This window comes from Globicephala melas, chromosome X (assembly GCF_963455315.2).
Source record: "Globicephala melas chromosome X, mGloMel1.2, whole genome shotgun sequence".
NCBI classification, from domain to species: domain Eukaryota; kingdom Metazoa; phylum Chordata; class Mammalia; order Artiodactyla; family Delphinidae; genus Globicephala; species Globicephala melas.
In genome coordinates, this window is record NC_083335.1 from 46,431,274 (window position 1) to 46,456,625 (window position 25,352).

The 25,352-nt window shown below is 35.5% G+C and overlaps 1 protein-coding gene across 1 annotated transcript in view; it reads right to left on the reverse strand.

The window, feature by feature from the left end:
- Nucleotides 1–25,352, reverse strand: part of DIAPH2 (diaphanous related formin 2) — an 887,427-nt gene that overhangs the window by 439,916 nt on the left and 422,159 nt on the right. The window contains exons 21-22 of the mRNA XM_060292429.1: nt 17,265–17,366; nt 4,291–4,530 (exon numbers count right to left, since the gene is read on the reverse strand). Of these exons, the coding sequence (XP_060148412.1) occupies nt 4,291–4,530; nt 17,265–17,366 (342 nt within the window). The remainder of the gene's footprint in view (nt 1–4,290; nt 4,531–17,264; nt 17,367–25,352) is intronic.

Below are 25,352 nucleotides of genomic sequence, written 5' to 3' on the forward strand. Positions count from 1 at the left end.
ACTCAAGGCAGAAAAACAAAGGTTTTTGGCCTTCATAAGTTATAAAATGGGCTGTGAGTGATTAAAAAAAAAAAAAAAAAGTTACAGAGGCAAGATACTGAAGCTAGGGCTTCCCTGGTGGCGCAGTGGTTGGGAGTCCGCCTGCCGATGCAGGGGACACGGGTTCCTGCCCCGGTCTGGGAAGATCCCACATGCCGCAGAGCGGCTGGGCCCGTGAGCCATGGCCACTGAGCCTGCGCATCCGGAGCCTGTGCTCCACAACGACGGGAGAGGCCACAACAGTGAGGGGCTCCCGTACCGCCAAAAAAAATAAATAAATAAAAAAAGATACTGAAGCTAGTATACAAATTACTCAAAATCTTCTCACAACCTGCCTACCAATGTTATTTGTTTCCAACATACACCCAATATTCCAGGCAGTGTAGTTTTCTAATTCATCTTCAAACACGTCATGATTATTCCTAGTCATATACCATCATTAAAAAGAACTACTACCATTTTTAACACTATAATTCTTCAAAGTACTGTGACAAAGATCGTTTTATTTGACCCTGAAAACAACCCTATGAAAATAAAAAAGGGTCACTGTATATTTCCTCATGTATAGATGAGGAAACAGGTTTGGAGAGAGTAAGTGACTTGGCCATGAAAATTTAGCTAGTGATGGGCAAAATGGAAGCTAAAATGTAAGTTCTAAGGCCAGTGTTCTCCCATCTTGTAAGGTTATGGCTTCTTCCCTTCGTATAACTTAATTATACCTATCCTTCAAGATCCTTCTGTTCTAATTTATGAGTACCACTCACCGCCACGCCCATCACCAAAAATTCCTCCCTCCTGAAGTCCTGCTAATCTGAAAGTAATCTCAATGGCCATTAATTTTTATATTCATTGCTAGAAGTATATTGTGACATTACATAATATTCTGTATGTATATTTCCTGGCTACTCAACTGTATCACAAGCTCCTTGAGCTTTCTGTGTGTCTTCTGTAATGTTTGTATCCCCTGGTATACCGACCATCTGTTTTGTTTTGCCTTTGTTTGTTCAGGCCTGGCTTTTATCCCTTCATCTGCCCCTAACCTTCGGTATCCTCATCCTTGGTAACAGCCTCCTTTAGGGCATGACCAATCATCCATCACAGTAGTCTTGGTAGCACTGTCAATCAAGGTTCTTTGCCCTCCCTTGGACAAAGGGTATTCTGATAATCTACGCCAGGCCAATTGGTCTCTCTTTCTAATTAGAATTTGAATCAAATACAAGGAAAGGAGGAAGAAAATGGAATATACCCCAGAGGCAACTTCCTGGAAAGACTTTCCATTCATTCCTGCTCTCTGCATTCTCAAAGCTGACATAGTTGCTACTCTTTTAAAGGCCAAGTTCTTCAGCCTTTCCTCAGTTTCTGGCTGAGCTCCTTATAAATTCTACTTTTTGCTTAAATCAGGCAGAGTCACTTTCTGTTGCTTGCAAACAAAGATCCTTATCTGATATACCCACAAAGCTTAGTGCCTAGGGAGTGCTAAGTATTTTTAAATGTTTCATTCTTATGTAGATTATATGTTATTACACACTGAAAACATAAACAACAAATGGCCCTGAAGTACAACACTGCTATTGGTTAGAATTTTAATAACCAACAGGCAAGCAGGGGCCAAGCTAACATTGGAAACTCATCTGCATAGAAATGATTTTTATTACAGTTCAGCACCCTGGATTGGTGACTCACAAAGTGATAATACACTGCTGCAAATGAACAAAGTATTTTGTGGTGAGGGTAGTACTTATAGTTATGGTACCCTTTAGTGATATTTGACATTTAAGTTAACCCGTCTGTTTTCCTTTTCTTCCCAAATATTATAGGAGCTAATTGTGACCATCTGAATTTTTAATATTACTTTACTACAAGAAACATCTGATAAGTTTAACTGCTTATGTTGTGGTTCCTTTTTAACTAGGTGAATATTTTAACATAATCTATAGCTTCATGTGAAAAGCAGTAGATTACAGTTTTAAATTCACTGAGAAAAGAAATTATCATTAGAATATTAATTAGATAAATGGTATCATTTTAAAAGCATAATCAGTGCCCTGCAAAGAAAGTTCTCTCTGCTATTTTTTTTAACAGCAACAACAACAACAACAAAAAACAAACACTGAGAGAAATCAACCAAGTAATCTTTTACAACATAACTGGAATTTAACACCAATTCTAGCTAATCATACATCAGTAGTTAACTCAGTTTCGAACAGTTTATAAACCTAAGCTAACTATTTCTATGTACTTCAGTAAATTTCTGTCATTTTAGACATTTACATCTACTCAGAATCGTTTGTATTCCAGGAGCATCCTTTTAATCCTAGATATTGTGGGAATATCATACATCTATATGATATTTCTTTCTTAATGACAAGTATTTCCCTGAAGATAAAAATCCTACTGAAAAGTGGGAGAGGGCAGAAGATTTTTAAACATTCACTTCTTTCTCTTTTAGAACATCTATTACTACATGCTAGTATTTCCCATAAGATTATTTTTTATTTTATTTGAAGTTGGCAAAAATCTTTGTGCTGAATCCTTTGAGCATACCTCTAAGTGATAGATGTCAGACCAGCGCTGTGTGGAAGAAATTTTATTTGACAGGTAGATGACAGGAAGAAGCCTCTCTCCAAAATACAAGATGCAACTGTATAATCCTTCTGTGAGATTAATATAATTTTTTGTTCCTATGTGTAAATGACGTATTCATTCTTGCCTCAAAAATATCAGTTCATGTAATTAATTTGATTAGTGTGAAATTAAGACACTTAAAAAAGGTACATATTTGTTCAAATTAGGATAATTTGTTTTAAAAGTCTTTTTTATATGAATTAAATGTGAAATAGGTAACAATACAAATTTCCAATGATATTTTCTCTTAATTTATAATATTTTTGTAATCGCCAGCCAAGAACACTTTAAGATTCACTCACTGTGCCTATAGTGTATACTCTAAACAAATAGCATCTTGATAAAAGATGCTTTTACTGGTGTTGAGTATATGATGTGCAATAAAATGAAAGTCTTAAATATTTAGTTTATCCTACAAATCGGGGTGTAAGTTATTCTAATTTATTACAAGCATAGCCTTATTCTTGTTGGTATTATCAAATAATTGCACATGTCCCCTAATATCATAAGAAGAGGGACCAAAAATATTTTTTTGACAAAAATCTAGCATGCCAGACCATCTTCCCTATCTTCCTTGCTTTCTTTCCTTATACCCCTCAAAAATAAATCGGGAGTAAACAGATACAATTTCATTATGCATCCTAGTATCTACAAATGTTATTCTTTATGTCTGTCCGGGTGAGAACTACCAGGAGCAAATCATTTTTGATACATATTAAAATGCTAGTCCATGTACATGTAATGCACATCTATTTAATGCATGAATAGAAAAGAAATTTATATCCATTCCTAGATTGGGGATTCTTGTAATAATATACTTCAAGAACTAACCAAGGTTCTGTAATGTTTTCAGAGGTGAAAGAAAAAAAAAAAAGTGAAACAATGCTGAGATGTCAAAGATACATCGCTTGTTTTCAGACTTATTTTTGTCTCCAGCTTTCTTACAGGCCTTCCCCTCAGAGTCTGTTCAGTTTTCTTGTGTAACAGACAGATCTTTTCCTTTAATAAGGTGGTTTGCGCTAACCTAGAAATGGACATATACCATCACTTTTGCACTTGTCTGTTTCTTTGTTTACTTTTCACAAGAATGAAAGCGTAATCAAAACAATAAAACGATTATCACTTGATTTTTAAAAAAACTTTTAGTTAATGCACTAGATACCTAGTATAAGTTTAATAACACAACGCTATTCAACAATACAGAGTATTATTTTCTTGGAGGAGAAAAAGCAAAGCATATTCAGAAGGCAATTTCTGGCTATGACCTCATTGAATTTAGCTCCTCAAATACTTTTTGGAGAGACATAAAGTAAGTTTGAAGGGACTGAAATACAAGATTGCATCTACTTTATAAAAGCAATTTTTTTTGGACCTAAAAACTCCAGAAAGATTTGATCAGCAAGAGCTGAGTACTATACTACAAAAGAATTTGCAGTCTTTGAGATTTTACTACAGTAAGGTTTTAAAAAATCATTTATCTGTTTTAATTTAGATACAATTCACATGCCATAAAATTCATCCTTTTAAAGGATACTTTTTTGGGCTTACGTACTATTGCTATTTAAAGTGACCCCTCTCGTAGATGAGATTATTGCTGTAAATTGGCATTATAAAGTGTTATCTTACCTTACAGAGAAAGTTGATCTTAAAACCCAAAGACTGGGCATTTCTTGAGCCTGAGTTCATGTAGTTTCCAACCAAAAGAACTAACTCTAAAAGTCTGTTAAAGCTTTCACTTTTCTTCAGTTCTTCACAGGCCAGAGTTACTGCTATGATGCTTGGTTTGATGTTGTTTACGTGTTCTTCAAATGTGAGCTTGAAAAGAATGCTATTGAGACGAGGACGCAACATTTTCACTGAGCTCATCTGTAAGATAAGGAATGCTGTATAAGAATATATATATAAAGCCCGTTATTTTTCTCTCTAGTGGGGATCATTTTAGAGACAATATTGTAAAACTTCTGAATAAAATGAATTCTCTCTGGGTTTTAACAAATATTATTCTACTTTGTTTTAGACATTTCAAAGGAATATTATTTTCAAAGTTTAAAGAAATAGCTGTTCAGTTTTAAAGGAATAAATGAAATCATCCTTACTGCATTAAGAAAATATTATTGAAGCTAAACAGTTGCTGTATGTTAACTGCATAATCATTAGTCATCAATAGCATTTAAACTGCCAAAAATCAGTCCCTGAGGCAAACTACGAAAATGTACAAACATGACATTGAGTTGAGTGAATAGTTGGGCCACATATAAAAAATATACACGATGACAGAAAATGTAAGTGCAACCACATTTCCTAAAAAAAATTTACATATCAGTATGCTGTCTGAAACCAGAAGACTAGCTCTGATTGAGCATTTAATAATTTTAAACCTATGATTTCTATTAATAAAATGTATTAATTATTTATATATGCTCTAAAGAATTTCACCTACTTGACAGAATGTTGATGTTAAATAATTAAGTTATGGTAAAATCACATGAACTTACTTTTAAGTACATTATTCAAGAATTCTATATTGGTTTTCTTCAAAACAGTTCAACTTAGGTTTTAATTAATTGTTTCATAGTATCGGTGCACATTCTCTATTCCCTTTGGTATAGCTCCTACGATAATAATTTCTTTTAGTCTTTAATTCCCCAAAACTCCAAGTCATTTCACTAGTTTTTATTCACCAAAGGAATTCTGGGAGACAGGTGAGGGGAGGGTAGACACATAAGAACATAAGCACACACACAATGAAATTATTAACAATCCTAATTACATTTATTCTTTTTACACATATAGCTTAGTTTTCTTTTTAAATACAAATGCCAGGCACAGTGTAGGCATGAGATATCTGTAGACAACATGAAAAGCATTTGACAGCATAAACAAGAGTCCTTAAGCTACAAAGAACCCTTCAAAAGCAGCAAAATGAGCTGCTGAATAGACCCTATCTGCTCTAATACAAAAGCAAAGCATAATTTATCATTCTAACTCTTTGAAATGAATTTTCACATTAACCATGGGTGTCTGCCTGTCCAAAAATTAACCTTTGCCGTCTGCTAATCCCCCATATGCTTTCATGCTTTTTATAGGCAGATTATGCTGGGAATATCCGCCTGTTACTATATCTACATAAGTCAGATCACTTATCAATAGCTTTTTTTTAATACGATCAGGGTAGTATTCAAAGCATCCTACTGGGACTTCCCTGGCAGCGCAGTGGATAAGACTCCATACTCCCAATGCAGGGGCCCAGGTTCAATCCCTGGTTAGGCAACTAGATCCCACATGCATGTCACAACTAAGAGTTCGCATGCCACAACTAAGGAGCTCTGGAGCCGCAACTAAGGAGTCCACCTGCCGCAACTAAGACCCGGTGTAACCAAATAAATAACTAAATAAAATCTTTAAAAAAAAAAAAAAGCATCCTACTGTTTCTTCAGTATTCACATGGTAAGTATAAGACACACCATCTACTCACAAAAAGTGTCCAATATAACTCAAAACTCATAACACAATCACTTGAAAACTATAGCTAGCGATAGAACCAGCCCATGATTCTAAATGGGTAAACAGAAATTAAGTGCTGGAGATGTTCACTGAAAGAAGAGAAAACTTTAAACTCTATGACTACAATGTTTAATGAAGGCTACACAGTAGAGGGGATACAAATGGATAAATAGATGAAAATTAAACAAGTAGAGAGAGAGAAAAAAAGCGAGCGAGCAAACACAAACGGGGACCAAAAGGAAGTTGTGAGAAAAGGTTTATAGGTTAGGAATATATGAGGTATATACCTAGGGGCAGAATTTAGATCAAAGTACCTTAAGATTCCATGTAAAGGCCATAAAATTGGAAGCTAACCACACCAAAGTCTACGTCTCCATGAATGTGCAAATCTCCATGTGTATGTTTGTGTGGGAATCTAAGTTTCTATGTCATTTTCTGCCTTCATTTATGCCTCTACCACTGTCTCCAAATCCCTTCCCACTTAATTTTTCCTTTATTTTCACTGCTAACTGGCTATCATTAGCACAGAAGCATGTTTCCTACCATTTTATGTGTTTAGGAAGTAGTGGTTTTTCAGTCTCCCTGATGGTTAAAAAAGCCATAGAACTACTTTGACCAGGTGCTAGTCACCAAATACCTGTCCTTCTGCCCATGCTCTGTAGGACTTGTAGGAACCCTGCTCACCAGGGTGGGCTTGGTCTGATCTCCACAAGGAATTTAAACCCTAGGCTTACATAGATTTTCTTTTAGTCTTGCTTCAGTTCTAATACCACTTGTTTTCATTCATATTTGTATCCTTTCTGGGCTTTGTATTTCAATCCTTGGCCTACAAACCCAAAGAGCAGGGATTTGATCTTTTTTTCAATACCAGCTCCAACCAAAATAATGGTCAAAAGTGTACTTTAGTAATTATAATAACAATAATAATGGCGAATGACATTTATTGAGTACTCTGTGCCAGACATTTTTCTACAGATGTGTTATATACATATATGCAGATTTGATTCTCAAAACAACCCTAGGAAAAGGTTATTAGCCTTAGTCTCATTCTAAAGATGAGGAAAGTGAGACACAGAAATACTAAGGAACTAGCACAGAGTCAAATTGTATGTTGAAGATCTGGAGATTTGAACTCAGGCATTCTGGCTACAGAATCCAGACTCTCAACCACTACACCACGCCGTCTCTTGAGTCATACCGAGAGCAGTATGTATGAGTGGCTGAAGGAGAGATTAGGGGCAGGGATACCATTAGTTAAGTCTTCAAATGGTCTTAGAAACAGGTAATGACCTAGGATGTTGACAGTAGGAAGGGAAAGGAAGCAATAGATACAAGAGGCAGAATTAAGGAAGAAGCAGTGGGACTTAGTAAATGACCAGTTATGGGAGGAGAAAGTCAAAGATGGCTCCAAGGTGTAAAGTCCTTTGTGAGGTAAAATGTTGTTGGCATTAATGAAGGCTGAAGGAGATGCTGATTTGATGCAGTTTACTGTTTGTTTTTTTTTTTGTTTCAGAGAATGAGGATAGATGAATTTGCTTCCCCTGATCTGCTGCCTACACTTCAGTAAGCTAATCAGGGACTAAGGCAGTGGGGGCCGGTAGGGTACAGCTTAGTAGCAAATTCAACCAAAGGACTGAATCTAGAAACTTTTCCATAGTTAGTTAGACTGTGTGAAACTAATCCACCTAATTTTTCTGCTTCAGTTTCCTCATTTGTAAAGTAGGGGAAAGTCCTGTCGAGCAGTCTTGTTTTGATAATTAGGTAGGAGCCAAATAAATGATCCAAATATATTCTTTCTTTCTGTTTTAGTCTTTGCCTCTAGAGTTATGGAAAGGTGAGGTTAACAGTGTGAGATTCAGAAGTGAAAAATATTACTTGGATGTTACCAAGACATTTTTATTAGCATTTAAGTGAACTTGGTTCACCATCCTCTCAGACACCAGTGTATTTTATTATTAACAAAGACACTATTAGATCCCCACTATGAAAACTCCAAATCTTGGAGTCATATTCAAATCCTGGTAAAGACAATGTAATTTAATACCATTCCTTGCCTATATTTTAACCTGAAGAATTTCTTAGAATTGGTTCTTATTTTCAATTCTCACCATTCAAGCTTAAAATTTATGTACTTTAAGGTTGAATTACTAAAACAGACTATTTAAATATGTTCCCTGATCCCTCCAGCCTTCCCCCCTCTAAATCCTCACATGAATAGTAAAATGACACCTCTATAATAGGGAAATAATATTGCTTTCTTGGCATTTTGAGTTTTAGGTATTGTTATGATATCTGACAGCATTTGGAAATTCAGTTCTTGAGTTTAGGAGGAGATAAGTATCAGAGTTGGCAGATTTGGGAGTGACTGGAATAGAGGTTGTGAAAGGCAGATTGTTGATGAAGAGAGTGTATAGAGAGAAAAATCAAAGACTGCACCTTGTGTAGCACCTAGCATGGGTCCTTGCATTTATTAGACATTCAAATATTTGCTGACTGATTTTAAAAGCACTCCTTAGATGACTAACCATTTTCCGGATCTTCTCCCAAGGAGGACAGGTTGTCTATTGAACAAAATTAACAGCCGACGGTAATGTTTTACTGTCCCCAAAATAATGTCTTCAGCTAAGATGTCAAACCAGAAATGCTAGGGAATTAACTTTGTTGAACTGCTGTTACTGGATATAATCTATCATCAGTCAACCTGATTCAGGGAAGAGGTTGTGCATCATAAGAGGATCAGAGTTGACCTCTGACTTGGCAAAATTTCTTCCTTCATTTACTCACTAGATTAAAGTTTAGTGCAGAGCAGGTGATAAACATCATAGGTGATTTGAAAAAAAAATCCTTGTAAAACAAATGGATGGATGGATGTATTCATTCATATAAACAGAAACTCCAATATCAGCAAAGTGCTGGATTGGGAAGCAGATGCATAGTGTGAAGAGGTATCACAGTAGGCTGATGTGAGGCAGGAGGAGGGTACCCTGCTCCCTATGTAAAGTCATTAGCTACCAAATGTGTCATCCCAACGGTATTGCCCAGGCTCAATCTTAGCCCGAATTCAGAGCCCCGTATAACTATTTTGAAGGGTAGGTTCGAGAGAATTTTCCCCTTAATCCTCAGAGAGGGAGAGAAACCATTCTCTACATTCTCTAGACCTATAAGGTACATTGTAGTGGAAGAAACAGGGACTTTTGAGTTATACAGACATGGACTTGAACTATACTTCTGTTACTTTATAGTTATGATCTAATCCAAGTTACTGAATGTTTCTGAGACTTTATGTCCCCATCAGTAAAATGTATTCCTTAAGTCACTCATGCAAGTTGCAGTAAGACTTAAATGAGATCCTATGTGTAACATTACTGTCATGGTAGCTGACACAATGGAAGCACTCTGAAACAATAGCTATTGTTGTTATTACCCTCTTTACTCATCCTCAGAAATTCCTAAGAAGGTACCATCGTCCCTGACTATTCTCCCAAACCTGAGATAAAGTTTCTCTCATCTACAATTAAGGAATGTGTGTTACCAGGGCTTGGTGAAGAATGTCCCCCATTAACTATTTCACACTTCATAAATATCGTGCAGTGCTCCTTTCAGTCCGTTTCAATGCATAATATACATTTATTAATAGAAATGTTAGCACTGAAAATGTGTTACTGTAAATATCAAGAGGATTATGGAGGAAATAATCTCCTTATTAATCTTCAGGGTAGATGAAACTATATGGATGCATCTGTTTACAGGAGCCACAAAACAGTATGCTTTGATGATACTAATAGAATTTGCTGCAATCAGAAGTGTGAATTTTTATGATCAGACCAGGGTAGACTGATAGACAATAGTTGAATCTCCATTAGAGGATTTGAGTGTGTAAGGGAATGTCTTGGATAACTAAGCTTAGAAATCATAGGAAGCACTGAGCGACATCCCCAGCCACAGATATAATTATTAAAAGGTGCATGTCTCATAAAGGCATTTGAATGCACCTAAGTGATTTAAGGAAATATAACAAAAACTTGGCTGAAATGTATGTTTGTTTTTCCTTGTGGTTCCTCGCCGCATTTTAGATGACTGGCATCTTTTGTTTTATAATTCATTCCTTGAAGTGCTGTAGGCTGGTGACCAAGGTGTTGTATTATGTAGGAGATTTTTTTGTGTTACAAGATACTTGTCTGTCAAATCACATCAAGCAGCTATCATTTCTTTAGCTGATCTGCACTATATTAAAAAGAAAAAACTGTACCCTGACGGCTTTAGTGAGAGCAGCTACAAGTGGGTTATTTCCCCAAAGAGTTAGACACAGTTTTGTTTATATAATTTGAATTTTATACACTTCACTACCTATGCACCTGGTGAATACTGATGTTCTGCCATACTACCATAAGAATCCAGAGAGAAAGAGAAAAGACCCAAGTGTAACAATCGTGTGCGAAGAAGGAGGAGGTAGCCACATGCCACTCCTGCAGTCACGTGTCACTCACCTTTAAGGGGATTTCTGTTATCTTTCATTTTGCATTGCTAAGAAACACACCTTCAACTGCCATCATATGTGAACATAACTATGATCTTCTAGTGTCTTCAAAATATGTTAAAAATTCATTGGAATTAACAGATATATTTGTAAGAAATATACATTTGTTACAAGGTGTCCCCTCCATACCTAAATACTATTGGGACCCAATGTATGGATACACTGAATATACAGAATAATTTTGTATCAGTGACTATAATTAAGGTGATGATAACGAAGTGACAATAAAGAAGAGTGGATTTAAGTTAGAAAGCAGGCAGAATTGCCTATAAAAGTTGTGAGATTCAGACTCCACAACTGAGCAGAAGTCTGCCTGGAAGTATGGAAATAAAGCAGGGACATCTGTGATTCTCTGTTAAATAAATCATTTTACTATCCTATTTAGACATAACCCCCTCCAGACTAGGCTCTCTACTGCTCACTGCTGTACTTTCTGCAGTACACCTAGTACTTGGACTGCACAAAATCATCAATACAGGTAGATTTGCTGTATGGAGCCAATGGCAAATGTTTGTGTACTAGATATCAGGAGAGATAAGAGCCATGGCTGATCTGTAAAATGAGGCTTTGGAAAAACGGAGTGTTGAAAACTGACTGTACCCCAGAAAAGCAATGATATGCTGATAGAGAATATTTTCCCCAAATAGAATGATATGTGGAAATTATGTATCAACAAACATTTACTCATCTACAGTCTGGAACAGAAAATGGTAACAATGTCGGCCCCAAGAGACACTGGAAACTCAGAAGAATTACACTAAGAATTAGAGCAAGAATTTCAAAACATCCTTCTGAAAACAACTGTCTGAAGCCAAGAACGGCCATCAGAGCATCTGTAATGGTAATGCTATGCTGCTATCTTACGGATTACTGATATATGGAGAAGGAAAAGGGGTTAATTTTTTATTTTTAAAAAATTTAATGAAAAGCAATCAACAGCAAAATTGATTGACATCCCCAGACTTAATCTGAATATTCAGCTTTCAGGTGGTTTTATTTTACCTCATTTTATTGCAAAAGCTGATGGAAATAAGCAATCTTGTCACAAAATGGACTATTATGAGAAGTTAATGAAATGAACAAGAATCTGAATACATGGATTTGAGAACGAGTCATGGCGAGTCTTCTTTTACTTGATCTCACAATTATTAAACCAGCTTTTTTTCAGATAAAATAAATGTACATCTGGAAGTAAGAGCTAGCATTCATATTTACAGAAGGTATGAAAATAGAAACAATCAAGGCATTACATATCAAAACACTGAACACTTTGAATGAAAGCAGATAAAGAAAAATGCAATTTTCCCAATGAATATGCAAACCTGAATAATTTAATATTAATGGAACAGAAAAGCTACAATTTTCCATCCAAACTAATTGCCTTTGATGATATGTAGGAGAAAAAAAAAAAGCTTTTAAGAATTTCCTTTTCACCTGGTTAAGCTATCTTGAATAGAGCTCATAAGCTCTTAGGAGACTTTAAAAAAATTAAAAAGCACACTGACTTTATAGTTGTACTTCCAACAATAGGCATAAATCCACTCCTCCTGCCTTCACATATTTATGTAGAGAAAGAAAAAAGTTAAATGTGCTGTCAGCAGTATCACATAATCTTTGCTTTTCATTATAAATGTTTTTATGCACAAGGCTATCTCAACATCTTTTTATTAGATTATAGCTTTAGAATGTTTTTAATTGAAAAATATGGGTAATTTTTGAGGTCAGAAAAATAAAGTACCAATTACCAAGAGAACTAATTATTGCCTTCTTTTTCTCAGAAGATGTGTTAGTTTAATAGATACACATAGTATGGGTCTCCATCCTCAGTGCAAGACAAGTGGAAGTTTCCGTCACTCTGAGGTTTAAGAACAGCTGAGCTGCAAACACACTCAGAAGAATCTAAAAGCTCCTGCTGGGGGTTCTAACTGGCAGAGCTTTCAAAGATCTGTTCTTTATTCCCAGTAAAGGTACAGCACATAATTACAACAATGTACCAAATTCAATTCTGTGTGAGGCAGGTTGGAGGACAAGTCAGTGGGAAGCTATGCCGCCAATATACCCCCCTAAAGAAAAGGATTATTGATCATAGAAGGTGTGGGAACTAGCATACCCCTCTTCCCAGGAGGTCTGCTTGGGAAGACCTCCTGGGAAGAGGGATATGCTAGTTTTTTTATTTGTTTCTTTTCTCTCTCTCTTGCTCTCACTCTTTTTTTTTTTTTTTTTTTTTTTGGCTTCTTTTTAACTTACTACATGTGAATATAAGCAAGCAAACCCAATGATGCTGCTTTGAAAAAAAAAACAAAGAAAACAAAACACCCAAAAAGTTTAGAGAAAGCTTAGCAGCCCAGTCACTGTCTCAGGTAAGTTTATTTCTTTCAAAAAGTCAAAACCAGATTTTTCCCTAGTCTTGCCAATTTTATTCTTTTCTGTTTGATGATGATTTTAATGAATCTTGCAGGAGTAATCACACTTCTGGCCTATGTCTATCCCTAACTGATGAGATTTTGTTTTTATCATCCAGGAAGTTATATACTAATGGAAACTCTATAGGACACTGGCAAGGGTGATAGGTGTAAAACTAGGAAAGAGTATTTATCACTAGAGAAGGCAAAGAAAGAAAAGGACTCTGTAAGGAATCTAAATTCTTCAATGTTATCAAGTGCCATATGGATACAGAATTAGGACTGAAAAGAGCCCACTTGATTTTGCATTCAAGCTAATACATTCAACAAACATTTGGTAAGTATATGTCATGTGAATTAAATCAATATGATACATATACTTAAAGAAGTTGCAATCTAGCAGGGGTTATAGATATGCAATAAATAACCTCGCAATTAAATATTTAATTAAAAACCATGAGAAAGGAAAAGAAAAAAGGTGCTCTGAGAGAGTTTAATAGGGAGACCTAATTTTAATTGATAGGTAAGTGAAGGCATCACGGAGAGAATGAAATTTAAGCAGAAACTCGAAGAATAAGCAGGAGAGAGGCAGGCAGCGAGTGGGAGTAAGAGGGAGCAATGTGTGTAAGGGTCCAAAGGCAGGAAATAGCATGGTAAATTCAGAAAACAACGCACTGATGCTTTAAGCAGATAGATAAATAATGATGCAACACAAATGTACTCTAGAAATGTCACATTGAGGGCTGTGCCGAGGCTGATTTGGAAAACGGCAAAAGTATAAGTGGAAAAAACAGGCTAAAAGTATATTATAATGGTTAAGGGAAAGATGATGCTGGCTTGGGCTAAAGTGGTGACGGCACAGAAAAAGAGAAGTGAGTAGAACCGATGTATATTTTAGATACAATTAGGAGGTAATTAATGATCCCTTCTAGATCAGTTTCAATGCATTGTTTAAGGCAGAATTCTGATTGCTGTTTGTTAAATAGTAACTAGAGGTAAGGAAGTAGAGAACAAATACACTAATCTTTGAAAAAACTGATGCTAGGTAATGAAGAGAGGGCAGTAGCTATCATGGACCTCAGGGCCAGTGAAGGATTTTTATTCATCCATCCATCCAGCCAGCCAGCTATCCATTCATATATTTTTAGGCAGTGAATGACTTAAGAAGATGCTTTTCTTCTGAAGAGAAGGGCAGAGTGGAGACTGATGAACTGAAGAGGCAATAGAATAACAGAACAAGAGTAGGCAGGGGATAATAATGCCTTAAACAGAGATAAGTAAATTAGTATGTAGTAGACTATCTCACACACATGTGGACGTGTACACACGTGCACACACCAGCTCAGTACAGTGGTTAAAATCACAATCCATGATGTCAGATTGCCTGGGATTGAATTCTGTACCTATTACTTACTATGTAACCTTGGACAAGGTCCCCAGCCTTCCTTGGCCTTAGTTTCTTCATCTGTAACATGAAGCTAATAATAGTGCCAATCTCATAGGGCTGTGAGGAATTCATGAGATGGTACATGTAAAAACGCTTAGCATAGAATCAGACACAGTAACACCTCAATACATTCTTATTTCTATCATTAATCATGACAACAATAGTATTAGTGATAATAAAGTGTCCCTTTTTCTAAGGTTTGACAGCGAGGAAGCTAATAAAAGATATGGGTAGAGATAACTGTAGGTAGGAGAGATGTTGGAAGTTCTGAAGCCTAGGTGCTTTCCCTTTTCCCTGGTAAGAGATTAGGTTGTTCGTAGTAAGTGAAAAGAATGGGGAGGGGAGGGAGTGAAGACTTGTGGAAAGCAGGTAAGATACGGTATAGGGTATAGCCGCTATGGAAAAACGAAAGACTACTGAATAGGGACAAGTAAAATAACTGCTGAAATGGCAAAGAAAGTCCCGCCGAGGAAAAAGCTAAAATGTCATAAAGACACCAATTCGCTCAGTTCACCAAAGAGAACAGGGAAGGCATAAAGCCAGAGAGTTAGAGGCAGAATGAGAATGCAAAGGAGCTCAGGTTTTATTCTGTAAACTCTGGAAGACACTGAAGGGTTTTAATACAGAAATCATAAGGTTAATATAGATTTTAAGACGACTACACTAATACTTTTGATGGGGAAAGAAAGCAGAAGTAAGACAACCAGTTTGGAGCCTTTCTCATTAGGGCAGATGATTCTATGCATTTCCAAAGTTGTCCTAAATGTAGGCTGTCAATATATTTTGAAGATTAAAAAGTATTTGGGCGTTTCCAGACAGAAGTGAATTTAATTTCAGCATAGACCTGGAGAAATATATTTGAACATAATTTTTACTTTTAGAGATCTAAACTATGCTATTTTTAATCTCAGGCTCATACTTGGTTTGAATAATTGTCCTATAATTCAATTCAAAAAACACTTATCTACTATCTATTATATACAATATATACATGCTTACATACATAGTTAAAAGACTGAGTCATATCATTATTTCAATAATCTTTTTGCTAGATATATATGAGATGACCTAAACTTTATTTGGCACATCCTGATTGATACTGCCTTAGGTAATTTACATAGCATAAACTACTTTGTAATGTCCTTGACTATTTCCCCTACAGACATGTAGCTAAGGATGGGGAGAGTAAATAAGAGGACCAGATGACTTCATGTTCACAGCCCCAGAATTATTTATGGTTATGTGCACAAACAAGAAATCTCTTTCATTTTCTACTTTGCTTTGAGTTCAGAAGTTATATTGCTTTTTATGTCCCCAAACTTCATTTCCTCAGTGTGGTACCAAGGATATTCCTCTTGAAGGATTTGCTTGGCAAACTAATACATCTTCCAAGATAAACTGCATTCAGAAAAAAAATGGCTTCAGAGAAATTGTGTAGTGTACCTACCGTAAAACTTATAACCACCATGGCACAGCTGAATTCTCAGATGGTATATAGCCTTGCTTCAATTATAATATGAATTCAAGTAGCTTAAGTTTCAAGTGTGGACTTTGGTCTAGAAAATTTTACTATTTAATATTGTGTTAAAGTGCTGCTACTTAGTAAATAATATTTTGCCAGTTTAGTTGATTAATTTGCCTAACTAAAAAACGAGAGATATCTCTTCCTCAGGTACCTTTACATGCTCTGTCTCACCCTAAATATACATTCCTGATTTGTTTTTCAAGGATTTGACAGAATCCTTCTACATCAGCATATACAATGCCATATCTGAAAATTAATAAACTCTAAATATGATCAAGCAGTTATTGCATATGTTCAAAAGGAACGTACTCTGTTCCATCTATCACATTTTGATTTTAAACAGGATTTTTAAATTGCAAAGTACCAAATCAGATCAATTCAAATACATTACTATTAAAGAGGTTAAACCTGAATGAACTTTTTGGCCAACCCAATATTTCAGATGAAGCAGACAGTGTTTGACTATTGGGTCCGGCGGTAATTTTAAGAAGTCTTAGTATGCACATGCAAAATGGTCAGAGAGCCAGGGTAAAACTGAAAGCTGTAATAGAACTGTTTGTTCACATGGCAAACAAACTTGTATGGAACACCTAAGTCAAAAATAGCTTTTCTCTAAAAAAGTAAATAAATCATCATGCCCTCTTTCCCACCATCTTTTTTTAAATTTTTCCTATGAAATTTTCTTTCCAGCTGAAGCAGTGTACGTAAAGCTTTCAATCAATTAATGACACTCTATGGGATATCTGAAAATTCTTGTGCTTTTTCTAATACAATATATACCACAGAAAACAGTCTCCAGAACATTACTAATTATCTAGTTTCCACGCTTATTCTTAGCCTAACTCTTTTAGGGCTAAATTCTAGCATCAAGATCTAAATAGAAGAAAAAACAGTCAATACAATAATATGTATTATTTTCATATATTAATATCAGCACTGATATAGAGGAAGGCCCACGAGATGTCTAGAGGTATTTCATAATGTAAAACTTAATTTCTTTAGTTTTCAATAATATTATAAATAATAAACAAGGATTTTTTTTCCTGACAGCTAATGTTATATTAATTTATGTAGTTATTATACAGTAGAAAAAAATATCAACGATTGAAATGCCTTTTTTTTCCACTGTTTCTGATAAGTGTTACCTCCAAGCTGAGTTTGTGGGCCCTTAGACTAGATACATACCACAACTCCAAACTGTTCAGGCTCACAAAGGTCATCATATTCATTCTTCAGCTGTGCTAATTCACTGAGTACCTTCTGCTCAGGAAGATGTTTTATAAGGTTCTAAAAAGAAATAAAAGCATAAAAGTTTAGTATTTCATGATTAGGATTATTAAACATGCATTAGCAACTCTAAAAGTGATTAACTAGAAAAGCGGATAAATTTCTGATTGTGGTTCTGCCATAGTACCAGTGTATCTTCCCCTTCTCCCCAAAAACTTAACCAAAAAATGAACGACAATTTAATGTGAATAAATACATAAACATGTTTGGTGTCTATGCACTACAGTACATAAATGTGAAATTAAAAAATCATATGACAATAAATAACAATCCAAAACTGACTAACTTTCTGGGCCTTAAACACATAGCATACTTTTTAAGTTTTATTTCCTGTCCTGGTAATTAGTCAATCTATATAAAAAACAGGAAAATACTATGTAGAATTAACTCATGGGCAATAATAATAATCAACTCTACTCTTCATAATTGGCAAAATTGGGAATCATCTTCAATCTTATAAACCACACCAAGCCTGTAAAAATTAATCTCCCATTATTTACAATATCTGTATTTTTTTTTCTTTTTTTCTATTCTGTTCTTCTATGTGATTCCTAATTTCCAATACAATTATCAAGAAACAAGCCTAGCCTTGGCCCCTAAAGTCCATACATCATTTTCCCAGCTATTTCAGCTTTACCACCTCACAGCTGGCCACATAAGAGTCAAACACTGAGTCTGAGGGACAAGTGTGCAGCCCAACTAAAATATTCAAGCACATTAAAACTACCTTTCAGAACAACTTGAATATATATACAATATCTGTACTTAAATACATAATACATCCCAACTTTAATGGAGAACCAAGAAAAAGTGATGAAGTCTGATGCATGTTCAAGTCTGATGCCTAAGAGAATCAAAATTAATGAATTCTTCTCAACCTAGCTTATCTTGGACTTTGGTACAGTTCTAACTATCATCACATTAACCTGCAACCAATGTTTTGGGGATCTGTATGGAATTTAAAAAGGCATATAAAAGGGAAAAAAGCAGGAAACAAAGATTTAAGAAAGTAGAGTTGATGAAAAATGGCAGAGAAGGAAGCTCCAGAGATTGATCCCTCCATCAAAGCAGCCACTGAGCTGGAAAGAGTGATTTAATAAACTATTTCAGAACTGTGGAACCTGACTGGATAATTCCAACAAGGGAAGTGTTTGATAAAGAGAGACTCTGGTAAGAGAATGACATGCATAAAACAGATACCATATACTATTCCTCAGCACCACTGTGAAGATAGTGCCTGAGTTGCCAAAGGGGACGGCTGATGCCAGGGTGAGCCGTGGGGACCTTGTTCTCCGAAATTTGGAGATCTGAGTTTTGGTTGGTTTGGCAGATGCTTACCTTGGTTTCAACATTCTCTGGTTGCAGCAGCTTTCCCTGATGGCATCTATTGGAAGATTTAAACAGATAGAAACACCTCTCCTGCTTTTTGGAACCAGATATTTAAGGAAATCTTTGTCAGGTCACTGGCTGACAGAAGAGATAATGAAACCAAAACTGCAATGACCACACAGAAGGAATACACACTACCACTCTCAGCAAACAAAAATCAGCAGTCTGTAAGGAGTGGCAGAATCAGATTCCAGAGTTATAGTATATTCAAATGTCTAGTTCTCAAAAAAAAATTACAAAGCACGTGAAGAAACAGGAAACGGGGCCTGTGAAGGGGAAAAAAAAAAGAATTTGACAGAAACTATCCCTAAAGAAGCTCAGACTTTAAAGTTATTAGTCAAAAATATTAAATCAACTGTCTTAAACATGCTTAATGAGCTAAAGGAAACTATGGACAAATAACTAAAGGAAATCAGGAGGATGATGTTATGAACAGAATGAGAATATCAATAAAGATATAGAAATTACAGAAAGGAATCCAAAAGAAATTCTGGAAGTGAAAAGTACAATAACTGAAATGAAAAATTTACTAGAGGGGTTCCACAGCAAATTTGAGCAGGCAGAAGAAAGGATTGATGAACCTGAAGATAAGGAAATCAAAATGATTCAGTCTGAGGAACAGAAAGATAAAAGAATGAAGAAAAATAAACAGAGCCTGAGGGATCTGTGAGACACCAAGCACACCAACATGTACATCACAGGATTCCCAGAAGAGAAAGGGGCAGAAAAAATATATGAAGAAATAATGGTTGAAAACTTCCTAACTCTGATGAAATACATAAATATTCACATCCAAAAAGCTCATTAACTCCAAGCAGGACATCAAAGAGGTCCACTCTGAGACACTTCCTAATTAAACTGTCAAAATGTAGAAAAAGAATTTTTAAAGCAGCAACAGGGAAGTGAATTGTCACATTTAATAGATTCTCAACAGGATTAATATATTTCTCCCATAGGAGTCAAAAGGTTATATTTAAAGTGCTGAAATAAATGACTATCAATAAGAATTTTATATCCACCAAACCATCCTCCTCCAAGAATGAAAAACTAAGACATTCCCAAATTAACAATAACAACAACAAAAGAGATAATTTATTGCTAGCAAACCTGTCCTGCCAGAAATACTAAAGGAGGTCCTACAAGCAGAAATGAAATGACACCAAAAAGTAACTCAAAGACATAAGAAGAAATAAAGAGCAAGGTAACTACATAGATAAATATAAAAGTCAATGTTACTGTACTTTGGTTTGTAACTCCTCTTTTTTATTCTATATGATTTAAAAGTAAAGTGCAAAAAACAATAATTAGAAATCTTTGTTAATGGGCATATAATGTATAAACATGTAATCTATGACAACAGCAATATAAAGGGAGAAAAATGTACAGGAACACAGTGTTTATATATTATTATTGAAGTTAAGTTTTTATTATTAAGACTAGGTTGTTATAAGTTTAAGATGTTAATTTTAATCCCTAAGGTAATTACTAAGAAAATAACTAAAAATTACACAGAATAAAGAGAAGAATCAAAATAGTAGGCTACAAAAAAAAAAAACACAACTAACTACAAAAATAGATAATAATAGAGAAATTAAGGAACAAAAACATGTAAGACATACAGAAAATGGCAGAAAAAAGCCCTTCCTTATGAATAATTAATTTAAATGTAAATGAATTAAACCCTCCAATTAAAAGAAAGAGTTTTGCAGAACAGATTTAAAAACAAACAAATATTATGTACTCTTGGTGGGAATGTAAATTTGTACAGGCACTATGGAAAACAGTAAGGAGGTTCCTCAAAAAATTTTAAAAAGAACTATCATATAATCCAGCAATTCCACTTCTGGGTATATATCTGAAGAAAATGAAGTGACTATATCAAAGAGATATCAGTATGCCCATGTTCAATGCACTATTATTTACAATTTCCAAGATATGAAAACAACCTGCGTCCATTAATGGATGAATGAATAAAGAAGATGATACAACACACACAAGCATGCACGCATGCGTGCATGCATGCCACAATGGAATACTATTCAGCCCTAAAAAAAGAATGAAATCTTGCCACTTGCAACAACACAGACGGACCTTGAGGGCATTATACTAAGTGAAATAAGTCAGACAGAGAAAGACAACTACCATATGATCTGATTTATATGTGGACTCTCAAGAAACAAAAACAAAACAACCATCAAAAACCAAGTTGATAGATGCAGAGAACAGACTGGTGGTTGCTGGAGTTGGGGGGTGGGGAGCAAAATAGGTGAAGTGGGGTCAAAAGGGACAAACTTCCAGCTATGAAACAAGACATGGGGATGTAACATACGGCATGGTGACTATAGTTATTAATACTGTATTGCATATTTGAGAGTTCTAAGACAGTAGATCTTAAAAGTTCTCATCACAAGAAAAAAAAAAGAAGAAAATTTCTATATGTATGGTGACATATTGTGGTGATCATGTTACAATTATACAAGTACTGAATCGTTATGTTGTACACCTGAAATTGATATGCTATGTGTCAATTATACCTCAATAAAACAAGTAAATAAATAAATAAAAACACATATCTTCTATATGCAGTCTACATGAGACTCACTTTCAATAAAAAGACAAAAAGTTGTTGAAAAGGATGGAAAAAGATATTGCATATAAACAGTAACCAAAAAAACAAAAAAGCTGAGGTGTCTATTTTATTGTCAAACTAAATAGACTTTAAATCACAAAATGATAACAAACAAGATATTATATATTAATAAAAGTTTCAACCTATCAAGAAGATATAATTATAAACATATTCACATCTAAGAACAGAGCTCCAAAATATATGAAGTAAAAATTGACAGAATTGAAGGAAGAAACAGACAGTTGTAAAACAATAGTTGGAATGCAGGGGTGATTCAACATACAAAAACCAATCAATATAATATACCACATTAATAGAATGAAGGGAAAAAAAACCCTCACATGATCATTTCAACTAATGCATGAAAAGCATTTGACAAAATCCAACACACATTTGTGAGAAAAAAATACTCTTTAAACTAGGAGTAAAAGGAAGCTTTCTCAATATGATAAAGGTCGTATATGAAAAAGTCACAGTTAACATCATACTCAATGGTGAAAGACTGAAAGCATATCTGTTAAGAACAAGAACAAGGCAAGGATGCCTGCTTACACCATGTCTATCCATCATAGTACTGGAAGTTCTAACCAGAGAAATTAGGCAAGAAAGAGAAATAAAAGGCATCTAAATTGTAAAAGAAAAAAAAAAAAACTGTCACTGTTTACAGGTGGCATGATTTTATATGCAGAAAACACTAAATAATCCACCAAAAATAATCCACCAAAAATACTGATAGAGCTAATAAATGAATTCAGCAAAGTTTCAAGATACATAATCAGCACACAAAAATCAGTTGTATTTCTATGTACCATCAATAAACAATCTGGAGGCAAATTAAGAAAACAATTCCATTTATAATAGCATTTTTTAAAGCACCCACAATGAGATACCATTTCACGCACACTAGAATAGCTATTGCCAAAAAAATGGGAAATAACAAGTGTTGGTGAGGATGTGTTAAAATAGGAACCCTCATACATTGCTGGTTGGAATGTAAAATGGCACCAGCATTGTGGAAAACAGTTTGGTGGTTTCTTAGAAATTAAACATAGAACTACCGTATGACCCCACAATTCCACTCCTAGGTATGTATCAAAAACAACTGAAAACAGCGTCTCAAACAGATACCTCTACACAAATGTCCATAGCATCATTATTCAATAGCCAGCAGGTAGAAACAACCTACTTGTCCATCAACAGATGCATTGATAAATGTGGTATGTACATACAACAGAATGTTATTCAGCCAAAAAAGGAAGTTTTGATCCATGCTAAAACATGGATGAATCTTTTTTTTATTTTTATTTTTTTTATTTTTGCGGTACGCGGGCCTCTCACTGCTGTGGCCTCTCCCGTTGCGGAGCACAGGCTCCGGACGCACAGGCTCAGCGGCCATGGCTCACGGGCCCAGCTGCTCCGCGGCACATGGGATCTTCCCGGACCGGGGCACGAACCCGTGTCCCCTGCATCGGCAGGCGGACCCTCAACCACTGCGCCACCAGGGAAGCCCATAGATGAGTCTTGAAAATATTTCGCTTAGTGAAATAAGATAGACGAAAAAGGACAAATAATGTATGAACCCACTTATGTGTGGTATCTAGAACAGACAAATTCTTAGAGACAGTAGAACAGAGGTTACCAGGGGCTAGGGGCAGAAGGGAATGGGGAGTTACTGCTTAAAAGGTATAGAGTTTCTTTTAGGATGATAAAAAAGTTCTGAAAATAGTGGTGACGTTTGAACAACACTGTAAATATACTTAACACCACTTAAATTGTACAATTAAAATAGGTTAAATGGTACACTGTATATTATTGATGTTTCCAGATCAAAAAAAAAAAAAGAGTAGACAACATATAGCCTTATAAGTCCCACAGGAAACAAGTGTATCATGTCTACTTTAAGTCCTCTTTTGTTCTCTCCATTTATCTTTTCTCTCCTCCCACTAATTCTGTGTTTCCACTAAGCTCTACACCTGCAATGGCACCGACTGTGTAACTGATGAGACCAAAGACTTAAAATATCACGTCCTTTGACTTAAAAGAAATATCGATGTTGATATAACAATATAAACATATAATCAAATGAAATTAAGAACATCTACTATTTTGCTTCATTAATATCATTTTCTTTTATAGAATGAAAAGGTAAGTAAATACCAAGGTGTTATTTCTATTTTTCTAGAATATTTCTGATGTATATAAATTGTTTTTAAAATTTTTTCTCTGTTAATGGGACTTTTTGTGAAGTATGTTATTAAGAAAAACAAAGAATCAGATTGGTAACTTGTATAATTTTCCCAACAGGGAAACTCAATTAGAAAGATTAAGAACATTAATATAATTATTAAAAATATCAATTCTGCATATTTCAAACTCTCCACCTCAATTTTAAGTTTTAACTGTGAAAATAACTATTACAGAATGAATCAAGTCTAAAACAGAATTTTAGCTCTGAATGTGAAAGTTGTTGTTATTTTGCTTCTCTTCCAGCTGTAGATAACCTGTTAAGTCATCTTTACAGCACAGGCTCCACCGTAGGTGACATATCTTTTCTTTCTCTGTTTAGCTATATGAAATATTGAACACATTCGGTGGGCTTAGATGTATTCTGATTCTGGATATGGTCTTCTGACTGAGTTACATGCTTATATAACTGCCAGTGCTTAGTGGGTTCTATTTGCAAATAAGGCTTAGAGTAACACTCTCCCAATGCGTGGCAGATGCAGACTACTTTATAGGACTTATTGCTTAATGAGCCCACTACCTCTAGAACCCCGTGTTGCAAGTGGCCATCACAGCCAATACATAAAGATACCTGATTTTCTTCCCATACATACTGGACTTTATAGACAAAATGGAGTATAAGATCAGACAATAATAATGTTTTCATGCCCATCAATTCCTGAATAGAAGAGAAAGGAGGATTAGAAGACAGAGGAGAGAGAGACATAGTGGTACTCATTTGCCTCTATCCCCTTCACCTGCTCAATAGCATGTCAAGAGAGAAAACAGATGTTCAAGGCACAGTTTGAGACTAATGTGGACAGTCCTTGGAGTCAGTTGGAAGTCTATTTGTAAGGCCTCCTGGAAGAGAAATGTCCCACCTAACAGAAGGGAAGTGTGTATCATGTAGTCAGGCTGGGCCCAGTAAGAAAGCCTACATTTTGGAAAGGATCAGGGTGATTCTGAGCATAGTACATGTGTTTCTTGAATGTGTATCCAGGCCTGGCCTACCCACCCCCAACAGAGTCATATGTCTGAATGCTGTGGAAAGGGGAGCTGTGTGATGAGCATGGCTTGGGTATCCCCCAGATCAAGGATGTTAAAAAAGGAGACAAGGGAAGAAACACATGTTTCTGTATTTTGCCACAGGACACTCCACACCCTTGGCATCGAGAGGGCTTCAGTGCATACCACCTGTGCCCCGTGAGAAACTCCTCCCCTCTCCCCACATATAGTGGTCCTTAGAAAAGGGTTCAAAGCAGGAAATGAAGAAAATCACCCACAGCAGCTACATGGAAGCTGACAAAATTAGCTCATGAGATGTGGAAGATATTCCCTGAGAGCCATAGAAACATCTAATGTAGGTAGTTTTTAAAAAGAATTAAGGTCCTGCAACAGCAGCTAGGAACAAGAGGAAGCAAAACACATGTGAACAGATGTGGACTGGGCTAGTGTTTAAAAGTCATATTGCCCAAGGACTCTGTACTTAAACAACTGTAAATAGCTTTTGACTTTAGCTGCCCTATTGATACTATTGCTACTTATGATCGGTAAATAAATTGCAAAGATGACTTCAGACACCCTCTATACTGTAAGGGAAAAGCTGTTCATAATAGCAGAAGCTAGGAATTATAAATTTTTAAGTACAACTTAAATTCTGGCAAACTGTGAGTTAATAGGCAAATATCCTGTAAAGTTTCAACCCGTCTAGTTTTCCTTCCTGCTGTTCCTGCTTAATACCGGGC